The sequence below is a fragment of the Sylvia atricapilla genome, chromosome 5 (assembly GCF_009819655.1).
Source record: "Sylvia atricapilla isolate bSylAtr1 chromosome 5, bSylAtr1.pri, whole genome shotgun sequence".
Taxonomy (NCBI): domain Eukaryota; kingdom Metazoa; phylum Chordata; class Aves; order Passeriformes; family Sylviidae; genus Sylvia; species Sylvia atricapilla.
Window position 1 is genome coordinate 13,828,222 of NC_089144.1, and position 19,290 is coordinate 13,847,511.

General features: G+C 35.1%; 1 protein-coding gene across 2 annotated transcripts in view; it reads right to left on the minus strand.

Moving 5' to 3' along the window:
* CACNA2D1 (calcium voltage-gated channel auxiliary subunit alpha2delta 1) overlaps positions 1–19,290 on the minus strand; it is a 452,272-nt gene that overhangs the window by 18,447 nt on the left and 414,535 nt on the right. For both annotated transcript variants that reach the window (XM_066318753.1, XM_066318754.1), the window contains 12 exons: positions 17,970–18,041; positions 16,814–16,885; positions 12,977–13,038; positions 11,240–11,316; positions 9,207–9,267; positions 7,369–7,466; positions 5,329–5,413; positions 5,057–5,119; positions 3,951–4,054; positions 2,614–2,700; positions 2,188–2,255; positions 840–878 (listed from right to left, as the gene is read on the minus strand). In XM_066318753.1, the coding sequence (XP_066174850.1) occupies positions 840–878; positions 2,188–2,255; positions 2,614–2,700; positions 3,951–4,054; positions 5,057–5,119; positions 5,329–5,413; positions 7,369–7,466; positions 9,207–9,267; positions 11,240–11,316; positions 12,977–13,038; positions 16,814–16,885; positions 17,970–18,041 (888 nt within the window). The remainder of the gene's footprint in view (positions 1–839; positions 879–2,187; positions 2,256–2,613; positions 2,701–3,950; positions 4,055–5,056; positions 5,120–5,328; positions 5,414–7,368; positions 7,467–9,206; positions 9,268–11,239; positions 11,317–12,976; positions 13,039–16,813; positions 16,886–17,969; positions 18,042–19,290) is intronic.

Consider the following 19,290-nt stretch of genomic DNA (forward strand, 5'->3'; position numbering starts at 1 on the left):
TGAAAGTACTTTTCCATTTGCAGCTTTCAATGGTAAAAATCTTAAGGGAAGGCTCCCAGCTTGCTAGGCAGGATTTTTTTCACTTGCCAAGGACTGTAGAGGGATTATTCCATGTCAGGTGCAGGAATGGGAAACCCACTGATTCCATATGCCTTGCACTTTGTAAAAGATCCTTGTAGGCAGAGACTGGAGAGATAGCAGTGAGGTCAAATAGATAACTCCCCACAGTACCCTTTCTGCTGTAATTGTTGCATTTAATGATCTTTACATTCCTCAAAAGAACTCAGAAGATCTGAGCACAGGAAAGCTTTTAAGCACATGGCAGAACCTGATATGGTGACAGTCCCTGGATCTGTGCTCTCCTGAGTGCCAGCAGAGCCATGGGGTCCCCTAACCCTGGATGTGGTGGAAACCAGTGACTGTGGCAAGGCACATTTTGGACTCTGGTGCTTCTAAATTTGCACTTAGCCTTCTCTGAGGTACTCTTTTTTTTCCTAGAATTTTAAAAATTATGCCTTTTTTTCCAGGATTTTTCTCTTTGCAAATTACTGTTATATTTTTGTCACATTTTTTTCACATCATTCTCTATTGCTTTTCCTGTATATTTTCCTTTACATTTGTTCTCATAACTTCATCAGCATAACCATTTCACCTACTTTAATGCCCTCTTTCCTCCTTTCCCCTCCTAACCTCCATCTTTCTCAAGACACAAACTCTACACTGTTTCCTATAAAATTAACACTCAAATAATAGTGATAGATTCTGGCTTAAATAGACCTCAAGGGAATGAGTGAATTTCAATACTCTGTCAGATATCCATAAACTGAACATTTTCTTACCATACTATTTTTTTCACAGCCACAGATTTCACTGTTGCACTAAAAAAAACGGAAGTGTGATAATGGTCACAAAAATGTTACAAAATAAACTGTATGTTGCAATTATACTAATCATTCAAGACAAGAAAAAACAATTCTATTTTCCATATCTGTATATAAATTTAAATTAATTTTTAATGTGTGTCATTTATCAGCAATATCTCTCTGAACAACCTGTATTCAGTAATTATCAACAGCACAATCTTGACTGCCTTTCCCAAAGACTGATACAGCCCCCTTTACAAGTGTCCTCAGTACAGATAAACAGTTTGGAGGATTGTAAGGATGTCAGTTTTGTGAGCATAAAGTAGAACAGAAAGAATAGGAACATTTTCATGAGTTTGGAATTTGGAAGGAAAACCTTCAAAAGTATCTCTTTTGACCATAAAAAGCTTCAAAGCACAGGAATCCTATATGATAAAGGAAGCCCATCAACCCAGCTGGCTTTCATGGCTTTGATTCCTAACATGTTTTTCTCATGTTCTTGCAGTATGTGAACACTTACACACACAACTGTGTCCTTGCATTACATCCTCAGCAGAACAACTACCAGATGATGCTGGAGTCCATAACATTCTTTCTGAAATAGGCATCTTAGTTTTCATTTTTCACTTATGTATTTTTGTCCTTAACTGTTCTGACTCTCAGGCAATGCATTTGCCTCCCCATTGAACTACAGCTCCAATACCTAAACCACAAAGACTCTTCTATTGATTCCCTAAACACACAAACCAAGCAACATTGCCTCACCCAGTTAGAAGCTTATGTTCTATGAGTCGCTTCATTTTGCCTTTCACTATCAGTTCCACATTTCACTACCAGTTCCACATTTCCTCTTTCATTTAACCTTTTCTCCTTCCCATTTACACCTCAGATGTATTGCATGTAAGATGTATGGAATGATATGGTTAAGCACCAATTTCATTAAATTCTGCTACAATGCTGTGATGGTGGTTGCAATATAAATCCTTACTGTTCACTGCTTACCCTCCTGGATATTAAACAAAAACAGACTAACCAATTCTTTTGCAGATTTTGTTCGCTGCTACAGCACTGTCTTACTACTAGCTTGAATATGTCATTTTTCTTTGTCTCTATCCATGTTTTATAATTATGAAAGCAAGACATGTACAAAATACAGTCTATTTCAACATAGATTTATTTTGTGCATTTGGATGATTTAAATATAACAACTACTTGGCAACTATTCATCAGTGTGACTCTGGCACATAGAGACAGTAAACCTATTTGCATCTGAAGCTTTGAGGAATGCAAATAAAGTTCAAAAAAGACTTGGTCAATTGCTTACCAGGCTCTTGATTGTGGTTTTTGTGAAATTTTCCATCCAGCTGGTTGCATCAATTTTTATTCCAACAACTAACAAGAAATACATGAAAGTCTTTTTTAGTAAGATGAAAGAAAAAAAAAAAAAAGGTAACTGTATAATCCTAAAAAGGGGGAGAAATTATAATGACATCTAAATCATTGAACTGGAGAAAGATAAAATACGAGTTTTGTTCAGTTGTCCAATCACCAACATGGTTCATGAGACTAATAAATTAAACACTTACTCAAATGCAAACAGATTTCCACTAGAAAGATTAAAACTGTCTGAGAGAAAATAATGTTATTATAAAGTGAAGTTCCTTTGAAATTGCAATTAAATTTCCAATTCACTGTTGAGCAACAACTAAATAACTGAAGTACTTTGAATTTCAGCATCACTCTATCTTACCTGCTGGCTTCAGAAGCTTCCCATCAACTTCTATTTCCACAGCCTTGCTTACCATAATACCTGATTCATAGCTATTGGCACCACTTTCTGACAGTATAGAAGAGAAAAAAAAGCAAACAAAAATAAAGTTAGGATGGATGACATAAAAGCCTCTTCCTCTGAAATTTAAATCTATTATTCAAATACCAGAATGGTTTTAAAAAATCTGTGTCCAAAAGCACTGACCCAGCTGTAGTACACATTTATCACCTGTGATAGCTCAGATCACTAGCACTGGCATGATTAAGAAGTATTTGTGCTTACTTTTCTTCTTTTTGTTCCCCATTTGACTGCTTCATAAAGTTACTGCAGCCTTTTCTTCTGCAAACAGAGCCACAAATACCTGTACACATGTGAGCAGCTCTGTTAAAACCAAGATCAGAGCCAAAGATTTTGTCCTGATGTTGTCTGTGCATTTTTCAGTGCAGGGTATACTGACACCACCCACGAATGCAGAGTTTCTGCTCTGACAGACTACAACCTGTTTTCAACACTGCTTAGTATGAAAAGGCAAGTTAAAAAGTACATTCCCCAGAGCGGTTTGAGGAGCGACAAAGGCTTCAGAGAACTTTTTGAATTACCATCTTTACATTTTACTGAGAAAAAAATTCAATAAATAATTATGAAAGAACAGCAATGAAGGATCCCTTATGTTTAAGAGAGGAGTATGCCATTTGTGGCAGCACCTGCTTTTCTACAAACTTGAGAAGGTTGATGTTGCTCATACCAATAATGAGCATTTGCTATTGTGCTTATATAGGTTTGAAATGTCACAATATCTCAGACCAACTGGTTCTGGTGAATAAGTGCAATTGTAAATAGAATTCAAAAGCGAAGTTTAGGTAGTGGTGAAGTGGATGAAGTAATGGCCTCTGCACCCTTATGCCTGGTCCCCCAAATCAGTGCTGGGAGTGCTGAACAGCATACAGAACTCAGATCTGTAAAAACTTCAGGTAGAGTTATTGTCTATGAGTGCAATTTTATTTAACTTTCTGTTAAAATAATTCTGCCAAAGTATCTCTGTAAAAAATGTTTCAATACACTAAATGGACACCAGTACTCTGCATATTTCCACTTAGGTTGATTCTGAGCACACAGGGCCTCCAGAGTAGCTGACAAATTATGATGACCTTGTTTAATGCGTCCTAGCTTTTCTTTAAAAATGGGTATTATCCCAAGATTTCTCTCAGTATGAAGTATCATACTTGCATCTTTTGCCAGTGACCCCACCTGGTATGGGAAATTCCCCCTCATATTGGACTAGGCAGCTTTGACATTTCTAAACTGTGATGACTTACTGTTGTAGTATGGAGCTGTGAAAATATAGTTGTCATTATCTAAACTCCTCTTATAGAAGCTGACTTCATAAGTTTCAGCATTTTCCAACCAATCTTCTCCTGCCCTAAATTAAAAAAAAAAAAAAAAAAAAAAAAAAAAATGGATCAAAAAAGGATCAGTTTAGAGTCTCATTAAAGCTGTGCTGCTGATTGCTTTCTTTCAGTGTTTCACAGTTGGAAAAAATGTGAAGAAAAGATTCATTCTTATAGTCCTCAGGCTCTGTCAGTTTTCACTGGTTAAAAGCCAGGTTGTAATCATTAGAAAAAACCAAACAGACAAATGCTGGGGAAAAAAAGAATTAGTATTCTTGGAAAAGCACTAATTTAGTCTCATCACTTTTAGATCTGTTGTGACAAACACAACTACAACACTACTTACAACAAAATCTAAACGAACCTTTACAGCACATGCTATGCTTTAAGCTTAATCCTAAAAGATTTAATATCATTAATAATTCCCAAATAAGAAAGAAATTCACTTGGGGAGTAATAATCATTTGCATTTTCACATTTTGGGGAAACACAGAATAACCTAAGAAAATAGATACATTTGCCATTTACCAGAAAGTTTGTACTGGTGCCCTCACTATTCCCAGTCAGTCGTGAGGCCTGTCTAGTTTATTGTATGTCAGATTTCACATTCCCTTTTTGTCCTCGGATAATGACACATTTTTCTCTCTAGAAGTCCCTGGAACTTTAAGTCTGATCTTAGTCTAAAAAAAAAATTAAATAAATCACCCACTGCTTTCCAGTACTTGCAGCCTGACAAACAACTGAATACTTGGGAGTAATTAGGAATTAGCATTGCCCCACTGCCACTACAAAGGCATTGCTTTTATGGCTACTCTACACTGATTACAAACTTGGATTACAAGAGCCTGTCATGAAAATAATGGGACAGATTAGTTTCAAACACTGCACAAGTGATATTCCAATAATTTCATAGCTATCAGTACAGATTAGACTCTAGGAGACTAAAGCTTTTCCTTCAATAAAGCCACTCTTTAACATCCCACCCTTTCAGGCTTCAGAATTATTATATTATACTATTTTGTAATAATTCTTACCTTTTGGGGAACACTCTAGTGATTCCACCATCTGTAACAACAAATTGTGCAACAACTCCATCACTGTAAATAAAAATAAGATTTAAAATGAAAACTAACTGAAATTCTGACAAATTCCTAAGCCAAGGGTTTCCATTAAAGTGCATAGCTGTGAATAAATACCTATTCTCTGTAGCACTAACTGCATATCTGTATACACACAGATGTATAAGATTTTGTTTTCAAACTCTGCAATGCATAAAAAAATCACAGTCAACAAAAGGAATACTTACAGAGACAGTTTATTCCAATGATTTTGGGCAAGATCATTTGTAAGTCCTGCATCCAGCAAAACTCTAAGGACCATATCAATATTACCTGTTAAAAGAGTTAAAATGTAAGTCATCTGAAACCATATGAAATGGAGTTTCAATAAAAACCTAAAATGAAATTCTGAGTTGTTCAAGGTGCTCCAGCCACAAAAATTGTGGTTGTTAACATTAGAAATTCTGCCTAACTTCAAATTATGTTATGTAATTAGAGTCAAATAGATGCTCTCACACTGTTGAGTTCATTCAAACATTTTCTTTGTAATAATTTTTCTTTCTATCCCTGTGTCGCAGGAACAAGGAAGTTAATAAGGGTAGAGGCCCCAGTTTTGCAAAGCTCCTAAATCTGAAAATTAACCTATTTTTAAAGCATGTGTCCATTAAAACACTTTTTATCTCAGTCAATGCAAGCAAACAACAATTCCTAATGAAATTCAACTACATTATAAACATATTTAGACTGATTAAGTGCCAGCTCGCAAATAAAACACATTTGTCATCTGAAAATGGATGCAGGGAAATAAACTAATTTTGAATCAGTAGCTTATACAGAGATGCCATGCTTAAATCTCTTTGAAAATATGATTTGAAGTCAGTGCTTCTCAACCATCCTTTTCAGTAACACTTTAGAAGAGTTACTAAAGATTATTTCAGTGTGGGGATTTTATTTGTCATTCCTTTTGAAAAAGCATTTTTAGCTGAGATAATTTATATGGCCACTCAGTACTTTAGTTAACACTGTTTATTTATTAAAGAGACTATTTTTAAACTAACTTAACTATTAGGAAAAAAAAGAAGGAAAAAAATCACTGCATATTCCAAACTGAAATACAGCAACAAGTAAATAACATTTTGGAATAAATGCTTACTGTAAGCACTACTGTATCTACAATATCACTAAATGTGTCCTCAGCATTTGCTCGTAGTGAATATTACACAAGTATTTTCATTTTTTTGTTATTTTTTATTAACTTATCATTAATTGCTTTAATCACTGGAGGTGAATGTTTTCATTTCCATCACTGAGTCAAGGTAATCAAATAAAATTTCAGTCAGCAACGTGTCAATGAATAAGATCACTCTATTAAAAGAACACAAAACATCCACACATGCACACAAAAATATCCTTTTGTGAGAAGATATCATATCTAAGTGGACATTCCTTTAATTACATGGTCTAAGAGAGAGATTCTTTCTGAATTGATCAGCTATCCCTGACAGCATGTCAAAAAGACTTGAGAAAAGCAAGACAACAACAAAAAGGTTATTCAGAGTATTTATAAATTATTAATAATGATAAACAGATGTCCAAATCCAAACGCTGATTTATTTTTTTTTTTATTGAGAGGAAGGCTTTAACACCTTACTGATAATAATAACTCTTCATTTATTCTATACAGAGGTTAAGGCCCAATCTCAAAATATGAATTAGTCCCTTCCCCAAGCCCAGTGCTCACCACTGCAGCAGTTCCCTGGATCTGGGGTCTTAAGCTATTCAAGCCCAAGTGAGATCTTTCTAACCAATTTGTGAACCAGCAAAACATCTCCCTTTTCTTTTATCCTTGTTCTTGGTTATTTCTGTCTTGGACTTCTTTTCTTTACTTATTTTGGAATTAAATGACAAGAAAGCAGGTTGAAGAATTCATTACGAGGTTTTGGTCTGTTTGAGACTTTGGCTGCTACACTCAAGTGAAAAAATATAAGCTCAAAAGTATTTGGAGTGTATTAAAATGAACCAGTTGTTATTTGATGCTTGAGCAAAATGATGAGAGGAATTATAGAAAGCGCAGGATGCATAATGCACTACATACATTCTTAAATAAAGCCATAAACTTGAAAACTAATTTTACACCCTTTACCTTGGATAAAAAATCCCGACACTAGATATATTTCTACTCAAAAAAAAAAAAAACAACAAACCCACAAAATTTGAGCATGAACTGTCATCCATGAGAAGGTGTTTTCCTAAGGAAAAAAAATCAGTGAGGTGAGGAATGTACTTACATGATGGACTGCTTGGAGTATTTCTGTCAATAAAGTCATTGAAGTTTAATAGAAATTCAGTGTTGTTTTCTGATTTTTTTACATCATTACAGTATTCTCTGAAAAACAACAAAACTTCTCAGTCTTCTCATACCTTTTTTCTTGTGCTACTAAAGCAGACAATTTAGAAGTCCAAGCAGGCTTGTACAGCTATTATGAAGTAGCTGGAACTACAGTGTCAATTGACTGCCATGATCAGTATTTAATGATTACCATATCAATTATTGCAGTTATCTACAGGAAATAAGGTGTTCAAATGCCTGCCTAAGCATTTGTTAAGATTTGGATTGTAGGAAAACTGCATGCATGAAATAGGGCATAGATTCCCAGAATTAAAAAAAAAAAAAAAAAAAAAAAAAAAAAAAAAAAAAAAAAGAGGAGTAGCATAGGACATGTTAGGAGATCATAGTCTTTACACTTAAAATATGCCCAGGGAATTTTAAATTGCTCCTGGGTTAAACTGTACTGGAAAGTACCTGGACTGGTGGTGAAACAGCCACCCCATGCTCAACTAGGGCTAGATTTATAGGGCAAAGTCCTATCTTCTGAGAAGCTTTAAATGCAATTGTATTAGGGTACAAACCACATGAACATATAAACACTCTTTGTTTTGACATCTGCAAAACAGATAAACAGTAAACTCCTGTCCCTTATATAATGTGATGAAGCCATGTATCATTGGGCAATTCACTGAATGAAAGGAAGCAAATTCAAAGTCACTGGGCATTTTGGAGGCAAATATTATATGATGAGTGGCATCAAACAACTTTAATTAAAATGTAAAGAGTGTTTAGCAGTAAAGAAGGGGGCTCACTTTTTAAAATGACCTTTTATATTAATTTAATTTTACAGACAAAAGAAGCCTGTTCAAGAATTTCATATCTTATGATATCTTATTACCCTTTATTTACCTTACCATAATCCAGAAATACCACAGACAGATTTTACCTCACTATACCAATATTCATATTTAAGCAGAGCTACATATCAATCAGAATTTGTCCATGCAGCACAGTAAGTGAATTGCTGGAAGCTGCTAATTGGTACAATTAATTCTCAATAACTTCAGTCTTTTAGAAAAATTAAATTAAACACATAAGCTAGAATACATTTTAATATAGAAAGCTTTACATAAATCAATTTAGAAATTGAAATCAATCTATTAATTTAAATATAAAAGTATACAGAAAATTATCAGGAAAAAAAGAATGTAATAATTCTCAATTGATCCTAATTGTACAGCATTTCCTATATTTATCATAACCATCTTTTTGATGAACTAAATTTTTAGGAAGTCTTTATCACACCAGGTTTCCCTTGCAAATGTAATTTTAAAAGGGAAACAAGAACTGCAGAATTACACATAAAAAACCTCAGGGAACTAATACAATTAATAAATTTGAATGACTTAGTAATTTTTTTATGTTCAATTAATTGAAAATTAACTAATACTTAAGTAATAGAGAGCTTTGAAACCTTTTGTCTTGAACTTGGGAAACATGTTGTGGTAAGTATTATGAAACCTATTTTATAAATAGCTGTAAAGTCTTAGAAGTCAGAACCACAAGAGATGCCCAGACATGAATTAGTTTTCCATTAAAATATCAATATTGGTTTTACAGCCCTCTGAATAATATGAGCAGAAATCCGAGCCTGCACATGTTATTTACATTTCACCATGAAAAAGATTGATAATTTTTTTTACCAAATGAAGCTTTATTGGTCAAATCTGTATTTTCCATGTGCCAATAACCAGATCAGATGCTGAAATAACACTTATAACAGGGAGATCAACCAACCTTGGTGCTAAAAACGTATAGCCAGCTTCATCAAAATGATCAAACTTCAGTGATTCTGTAACTAAAAAGATGAAGAGTAAACATCAAGTAAATAAACTGGAATTTTTGCCAAAGTTTCTCTTCTTAAACTATTTGGCTAACTTTTGCATGCATCTATGAATTTAGAAAGAAATGTTTGACACATTTTCCCCAATGAATTTTATGCTTCTCAGTATTTCACAACTTAGGAAGAAATCACTTGATTATTATATACAACATACAACTGGCAACAGTAAGATAATATCCAATAATTTATTTAAAGTAGACATTTAATTATCATAGCAACATGAAAACAAATGAGAGATTTTCACTAGAAGTAAACTCTGATGCAAACAAATATTTGTGAAGCTGCGTTGTTAGAACATGAAGAAAAATGCTCCTAATATTTTCTGCAATAAAATTTTAAAAACCCATCCTACTGAAAAATCCTACTTAAAAAAATGGCTTTAATGGCTGATATCACTGAACACTGATAGGAGCAGACAAAGAAGGATTAGAGATTAGCAACATATTGAAATGTGCATGAAAACAGAAAAATACTTCACTTTTGATTTTCCCTTTCTATTGCTATGGTACCCAATGATCATGAAGAAAATCCTGAGATGAGGAATACAGAGGAGAATATCCAATAGGAATAGAAATACAAGTGAAAAATATCAACTGCAGTAAACAGAAGGAAATTGAGCAACAAGAATATACTTGCCCGTTTCGGATATCACTATCCATCAGAAAGAGAAAGCAGGGAAACAGAAAAAAAACAGGGTAAAGCACAAGGGGTCACAAACCAATATTTTATTCAAACAGCCCCTTGAATAAAAATATTGTACATAGATTCAAAGGTTCAATTTACACACAGCTGTAGTCTGGAAAAAGAAAGACAAACATCTCTGAAGACTGAAGAATAGGTTCTTCTCAGTTATTTCTCAGTACCTTCTATACACTGTGGCTATTTCAAGGGTCTGTCTTGCAGGTTTTATTGACATAAGTACAAAACCAGATGATCTAATCCATCAAGAAAATCATACCCTCTACTTAAAATTTTAATTTTAATGTACACAGTATAGGGAAAAGTTAGAAAATAAATCACTGATTATTAAAATTTTCTGTATTATCCTTCATATGTGGGAACAACAGTAGAGAAGAGCGAAGCAGTGCTAACCAAGTTTTCTCTAAAATATTAGTATCTATGCCTCTCTGAGATTTTTTTGTGTTTTTCAAACTTTCTATTTAACTACATACTTGTTCTAAACTTATCATAACATCTGGATAAAGTTAAAAGGCTGTGATTGGTTTTATTTTGTGTACTACCTAGACTACACTTAAGCTACACCTAATAAACAAAAAACCTTTGAATATTGACAAGTATAATAACCAACTATCACTTTGGAACCTTTAAATGGTTTGAAATCAGTCTAATCTAAAAATACAATGCAAACATCCACTAAAACTATTTGTAAAATGCAAAATAAAAACCTAACTGCAACCCAAACCAAACAGGGCTTTCACATTGTTCTACCAGAGATCATTTGCTAAATATTATACTGTAACTAAAATAAAATTAAAAAAAAAATAAAAAAGGAAGAAAGGAAAAAAGGAAGAAAGGAAAAAAGGAAGAAAGGAAAAAAGGAAAAAAGGAAAAAAGCTCTACTCTTACAGTCTATATCACTATCTTTTGCTAACAGAATGAAATAAATAGTATCCAGACTCTTAAAATGACAGCAATAGAGGATACACAAAGCAATGATTCTATAGGCACAGAGCAAGGGGTAGGGATTGTCAGTGGAACTGACATGTTCTGCACATATTCTATTTTTATAGAATATTTCTCACACCTCAGATGTTACAACGGGTTAGAATCATTGCTGAAGATTTTGGGTACATCACGATAACATCAGTGAATTCCACCATATCTATGGATTTCAAACATTGCTTTGTTAAGTGAATCTGAGACTTGGCAATACCAGACAAAACCAGGGAATGTTTACAGTACTTACATCTGGCTTGAACTATCGGTTCATCTATTTTGGCTTTAATATAATAAAAGCTGTATGATGGTAACACCAGTGCCAAACTGCAACAGAAATGAGACGAGTAAAGCAATTATGTTATTTGCAGCAGTTTCCCAGCTTTAGCTTCTTCATGTTTTGAAAGTAATTAACAATTTTGGAATTTGGACTGTCACGAGATGAAGCAGGCACATAGTGATATACCAGCTTCACACTTAGTTACAGACACAGGTACATTTATGCCTGTCCTGAGGGTCCCTGTGTTTATTTTGATTCTTATTTACACTTTTAAACACAAATGCACTTTTTTAGCAGATAAGCAAGGAATTTCCAAATAATAGCACATAAAAAACCCCACTATTTTTGTATCTTCCTCTGACACATTTAACATCCCAATATAACAAACATGTCATGGTGATCACCAACTGCAAAAATATCACTTAGTACTGGGCTGATTTGCATACATCATATAATAAGAGACTCTCGCTAATAAAACAAGGATCAGTATTCTCCAGGAAATGCATCTGACAATACTTGCATTCATATTACCTTCAGGATCCAAAAAAAAAATGTTTTCTTTGATCATGCAGTCACCACTAACAACTACTGAACATGACTACGCAATATTTTAAGATTTTCAGAGCATTTGCAACATTTTCTTTTATACGATACCTATTTTTGTTCAAAATATGTAGGAATTCTTTTTGCGGCTAAATTCCACAAATATGTGGAAGAGTTCAGTTCTAAAAATGTATGTAAAGGACCGGAGGGATGAGTAATCATTAAATAGGCATCATCAACTCCCAAGTAGCATTCTTAATTTTTACACCTAGACTTCATCCATGCAGAACTGCAACAGCTCCTAATGAAGAGATGCTGAAATTAACATTAAAAATGTTGTACAGTTGAGCCATGAAATGAACTGACCTTTAATGACACAATTGCCATTTATACAGAATATGAGTGAGATTACTGAATATTTAGTAATAGCCTTCTACCAATTCTCCTCCAGGGAAATCAGTGGCAGTTTACCTGTCATTAACAGTTACTGCTAGCAGAAATTGCTAATTAAAATCTATAATTTTATGTTTAATAGGTTTTCTGCAAGGATACTCTGAGGATTTATTGCTGTATCTCATGCCAGGAAGCTCAGACAGAATTAAGAAGTCATGTAAACCAAATGTATTTCTCCAGTGATTGCCAGATGGCAGTCTGATAAAAACTTCCTTTTCTTACAGAGTATAAAGACAGAGGCAGAAAAATGGGAGAGTGAATAGAAGAAGATCCTAGGTTTATGTTCTGCTGCTAAAACAACATGGTTTGGTTTGACACCCAAATGAATGTTTGCATTCTCAGTGACTCTAGGCCTGTGCAGAAGACAACAGAAACTGGGATCCAACTTGCTTGAGGACTACTGTAATTCACCATAGCAGAAATACCATTTTGGTCAAAATTTGACTCAATATTTATGCCATGTAGTTTTGAACTAGAGTAGTTTAACTTTCCTAAGACTTGGAAAACTTTTACTTGCTTTGGGTCATGTTAAGGAACGTTTCACCATGCCTTCTAATGTTACAATGCCGTGTGCTGAAATGAATTTGAAATAATATAGACACCAGTGTCACCTTAGCTAGTGTAGAAAATGTAATACTAAAAATATGAAATAAAATTAACCAAAAGGACACTTAAATAAACAGAGGAAGTCAACATACAGAAATGAGTTACCTGTAATCAGTGCCGTTCACAGCAGTCCACGTATACGTTCTGTTTCCTTTATCAATATACCTCTACAAAGAGATATTGGTGAAAAATTAAATTATTAAATTAAGGAGCTTCAATAACTGTGCCTTTTCTTTGAGAAGTACTGTGTAACATCAAGTACCAATCTGATGGGATTTCCATTTATTATTTTGCTAAAATAACGGGTTGAGCTGCAACTTCTTTCTTAAATACTTTCTAAACTTACATTTTGCAAAAGAATCAACCATGTAATTTTTATTGAACATTAGCAAAATTTAAATTTAAATCAAATCAGACAAACTTGACCTATATATGCAAACTTTTATTTCTATGATTTAAATTTGATAAAAAAAGCTTTCTCTTTCATGGATCATTTTGCAGTTAAACTACGAAAAGATAATAACCAAATGAACAAAAAAACTCAGTTACAAAAAAAAAAAACCTTGGTAGGTAAGTATTTTAAAATAAAGACACCCAGAGCCTATCCTTTCAGGTCACAGCATCACTGGCTTAATTCATTTAAATTTGAATCATAACTATGGACATAACCTGGTAATTCTGATTGTATAGACACCCCCTGCTAAACATAACATATGTTTCTAATCTCATTATGAAGGTCTTGAATTTGGAAAAAACAATAGCATTTAAATAAATGGGATTTTTTTAAATAACAATACATTACCATTTGTTTTCTTGTGATACAAAAAATAGCATAATAGGCATAGTCCCACAGTTCCCCATAGATTTAATCATGAATCCACCTGGCTGACATAGTTTTACTGTTTTCCACTTTAAAAACTCTAAGATTATGCCAGCTGCAATGTATTATTACTTTGCAATCAAATCTTTGTAAGTATGACAGCAATGAAGACTGTAGAGTTGTTGCTGTGCAACATTGCAAACACTGGTGAAAGGTACCACAGGTATAGCTCTAGGTTCATTCTTTCCCTGTGGGAAAAGGATAGTGGGAAAATGGCCATGGCTGTGGAAAAGAGGTGATTCATATGACATTAATAAATTGAAACCTTCTCATTACCTGGCTGCTGCTTTTCAGTACAGCATGACAGTATAAATAATTTAAAAGTAATTTTTGAAAGAAAATGAAAAATAGATAAAAGAAAACCGGAAAGAAGATACATATAACAGTGTCTAGTACCTTGATATATTTTATATTTAAGGTAAAAAGATGGCTGAAGAGATTCCTATTGATTTCTATCATCTCGAATATAAATTCCTATTTATACTTAATGTATACTTCAGGCTAAAATTAGCCACTTGAACCTAGTGCTGGCAGTCCCTCCAAATCAGGCACAGAGTCATGGTCACACATGTGTACAAGAGAAAAGCAGTGCCCAAGGTGGGAGTGGAGAGAAGAGAAGAACTGGGCTGTAATTAAATCTTTTTGCCACCAGCATTGTCAGAATCCTTGAAAGCAAATTGGCTGAAAGCTCCCTTCAAAGATAACCCAGCAGATAACACATCCTCATACCTCAGCGCCCATTTACCTTTGCCTAATTCCTCAGTGGGCTGGCTAAGTCCATCTTACCCCCAGCTGATCACTGCCAAAGAGCTCACACACATTATTACAGCTTTTGTGACCCTTCAGTTTTCACTACTGCCCACCCCGGCTGCCAAATGTGGCAATGCTTTTGTTCCTATGGCATCTTCTCTGTGACTTGGAAAGCGCCTGAGGCCTTGGAGACTCCAGTGCACCCCACCCACACTTGCTACAAGTCCAGTCTCTATGCTGTAGTATGAAGTCATCTCCCAAGACACTGCTGGGGCCAGCTGCAACACAAAAGGAAAGCGATGCAAACTTAAACCAAAAAGCAAAACAAAAAGAACATAAATTTTAAGCCCGAAGACTGCAACTGTCAGTTCAGAGCAGCCGACCACATCAGCCCTTTTTATAAGAAAATATATGAAGCTATCAAGTGCTAAGTGATGCATGGCTCATGCGTGGCCGTGGTTTAAAGCAGCTTTTTTCTGGTTCTAGCAGCCTGGAGCTGGGAGTGAGCAATGGCTGGAAGCAGTCATCATAGCCAGCCAGCTCTGGCTGCTCCTTTCTTCTCTCAGAGAGGTCTGGGTAAAGGAAGAAATCTTGGGCTATGGTTGCAAGGAAGGTGAGGATAATTAATTTCATTGGCATTGAAACATCTGGGATCAAAGGCTTGCGGTATTTTATTCCAACACAGATTGTGGTCTGGGCCGTGTGGAACTGGCACATTCTCATGCACCCAGGGATGTCACATCCTCCCTCCTGCCCAGATATTGTAACTGACTTCAGCATTTGCAATACTTCCCTCCCTCTTTCTTTGGGCAAAGAGTTGCAGGACCAACTGTTTCAGGTCTTTTGTAGCACAGAGTCTGAGAAATGTACAAACAGCCTGAAATCTCTTCAACATTTTGTCATTATTCCAATTTCTTGTACAACCCTTATCGTGTAACTGTATTTTTGTGACCTTCTAACCCTCCCTCTTCTAACCACCTACACAGAGCCTTTTTCATCCACAGATCTAGAAAGGCACTCTTTAAACAAAACAACATAAATCTGAGACTGTCCCAGCATGGAGTCTCTTCCTTCAGTAGCAGTTTAGCCTCAAATCAGATGCCAGCAGGACTTCGAACTCTCTGACAATGGGTCAGGAATGACCCAGTTTCCCTTCAGGGAACAGACTGGTGGCAACCTAAACAGCATGGGTTCCTTGACACAGGTGAGGGGACAGAACTGACATCCACTGGGGCTCAGCCTCTCTGCCCCAGAAAACACCTATTCATGCATCATTCTCCAAGAGTGGAACCACGCAGGAAAAAACACAGTTTTTTTGTACAGCAGGATTTACCCAGAGAGGGTAAAGCAGCATTGTAAAGCTTGGGTTTAGCATTTTACTGTGAGAAAGCATATAACAGGAAAGGAGGCAAGGGCACTGCTGATACAGGTCTCTAGAAGAATATGGGAAGAGGGGAAAGCGAGTATGAATCAAATGCAAACAATTCTAAGTATTTTTATAGTGAGCTTATATATATGGGTCGTGCAGTGTATGCTAAGTCATCAAATTAGATATCTTCAAGCTGATCTATGTCCAGAAAAAAAGAGTTTCAAACAGCTGTTGTGGAGCTGTAACTGTGGGGCATACTCTGGCCAGAACTCCTTACACACACCAGTCATGATTTCCTCTCACTGAGGTCCCCAAGAAGTAGAGCACCTGTGTAATGACCCATATCATGTTTGAGTATTTCCTACTGCTAGGAAACATGTCTGGTTATTAGAGAAAACAGTAGCAATGTTTATTAGGAATAAGTATTTTGGACAAGAAAATAAAGAACTCAACAAGCTGTTCAGAAAGTACATGATATAACTGTAAGATGAATTTGCTTATCCCAAAGAGTCTTCATTTATGGCATAAACATGTTACTTTATTATTTTTCCTCACAACTTTCTTCCCATTCAACCACAATATAAACTACCAAAGCCACCCTCACACATCTCCGCAAGCAAATTAAGCACTTTGTTTTGGAAATCATGCACAGAAGTAGGCTGGGTCCATTTCCTGTTGAACAGAGTGTAAGACCTCATCAACAACTGCCTGATTAATGATGCACCAAAGAAACCAAGAAACAAAACAATTCTTTTTTTCCTAAGTACATATTTTCTTTTTTTTATTTTTTTTTACTATAAGACAGTAAAACTAGGAAATCTAGAGGGGAAAAAATGGTACAAATTGTCATTAAAAAATAAACATCGCAGCATTTTACCCTTTCACATTATTTTTCTGGTTTGGTTTATTCCTGTAAATGTAACTCTTTGGGTTCTTCTCTTACCTCATCTTGGGACTTGACCAGTGTTTCAAATGTTTTTTCTCCACTTTCTCCATCTATCATTTTTTTCCGAATCTATTGGCAAATAAGAAAAGAAAAAAGTGAAATAAAAGAAATGAAGAAAGTGTAGGTGTTGCGTGTAACATGAATAATGATCAAAATATTTCTTAAAAATACAAGAAAATGTTAATACAAATGAAAGTCACAACTCTTAAACAGAAGTTTTGTTTAAAATGTTCAGATTTTTTGAAATTAGAAGTTGTTTTATGGAAGTATATACTGAATCAGTAGAGTTATGAAGCAACAATTCTGGTATACTTTGAATAGCAAAAGCATGCCATAAAGCTCCCTGATACTGGGCACTGACAGAGAGAGAATATATTCTGTGTGTATGAAAAGGAGTTTTGTCAAGCATTTCTTGTGCCTCCCAGCACATCTGTGTGACTCAGGTAGTGTCAGTGATCCACAGAAACAGTTTTGTACCAGCCCAAGAGTAACTCCCCTCTGAAACAGTAATCAAACTTAAGGCAAAATTAAACAGATACTAAGACAGGCTGATTACAGTCAGTATAAAAGAACAATTTCAGTGAAGAACTATGTTAAAAACGTAAAGTGTTTAAAAGCCTTTTATTTGATTTCAGGAAACTCACTGCTTATTTTAAGCAGTCATCATTTTTGAATATATAACAAAATCAGTAACTGAAAAATATACAGAGGAATTAATTTGTTGTCTACATTGAACTTTGTTTCTCAGTTCTCCTTCTTGACAGAGGAATAATCTTGCATTAATAAGAGATAGGGATATAGTTTTAAAATATTTCAGGTAATAGTTTAATATTCTATTAAAAAGTGTTCTGTTTTGAATTTTTTTTTCTAGCTTCCTTCTCAGGAATTGTTACTTCATGAAGAATTTAAGTAGCAATTATGGTGTTTTTTAAAATGAGAAGAATATAATACATTTCCCTTGCTTATAAAAATGGTGTGATTTAATTCATCTAAATATAACTTCATGTCCATAAAGTCATCATCTTAACAAATTTAAAATTCAGATTTATATTGAAATAGGTTCCCATTCAAAATCTAGAACATTTATTGCTTTGCAGTTATTATATGGTGAAATACTAGCAGCAACAGGCACTAAGAAACCAGGTAATCTCACCTCAACTTTAATGTCATTTTCCAATTCAGCATCTAGAAAATCCAGCGTAACAGGTTCCTGGGATTTAGGATTCTGAAGCAGAAGATATTAAATGATCAAATAATAAAGACAGAGTACTGTAATACTACAAACCACTCTAATCCCTTCATTTCAAATTAGCCTACTTTACTGGGTTTACTTACCCATCTATTTTAATCTCTTGCAGCATTACCAGTGGCCCTTTCTGATTTATTTTATTTTGTTGGATAGTGAGGTTAATTGGGTCAGTGAAAATCTCATCAATACTAATTGCCAATGTCTGTCCACAGCCTGTCATGTATGGGGCTTGTGCTGAGGTGCTGCTTCTCCTTCTCCTGGTATGTCACAGACTATACTGGTTTGGGAGGAATCAAAGCAATCAGAGGAAGCAGAGGGTATGAACCTCTCTCTAGATGTCCTGCCTTCAAGTAGGGAGAGAGAAATCTGGGAGAGTTTTCTGCCCAATCAGTAAGGTGGGCAAATCTACTCTGAAATTTTACCAAGAGCAGACAACAGACTTGCTGATATGAGGGGGGATTGGACCATGGTTCAAGAGTCCAAAAAGCAGCAATTACAGCAAATTATTTGGGTTTTATAAAAAATAAACCTCACTTTTATTGTCAGCTTTACAGGCCTTCCCTGAACACCTTGGAGTTTCAAAAACACTCCTCTTGACATCAGTGCCGTTCTCTCAGTTTAGAAGATGGAAACCTGTAGCACAGAAATACTGAAACCCAAGCTTCCAGACCTAAGGAGCATTGATGATGTCAACCCTCAACTATGGAGCACAGAGAACTTTGGTAACCTACATCTGTAATAACCCTGGCCCCACAGGAGTGCTGGAAGTCCACTGTAGCTCTGCTGAACTAGTTCAGACCACCCTGCAGCCTCTGCTCCTTTCTCAATTGCATTTACTTGGCCACAGCCATCTTCCATATGAATTGGGAATCCAGCTCTTTTCCTGGCAATTTTGCCCAAGCCCCATTGATATTATATTGTGTGTGGTGTAAAAATCATCCATCCTCATCACCCAGTAGTTATTTCATGCACCCCCTAAAACAAAGTGCATTTCTTTAGAGAAAGGAGTATGGGGGATATAAAAAAAGGGATTTCAGCAATTCTCCCATACTAACAAATACAGGGTAGACAAAAGTCCATTCCTTCAAAATTACAGTTATATTACTCCTATCCTAGCATTCCCTGGCAAAGTTAAATTACAAATGTACAAATGACTGCTCTATCAAGGAATGCAAAAGCATGATTCATCACAATTCATGTATGTACTGGATGAAAGCAGTATCCT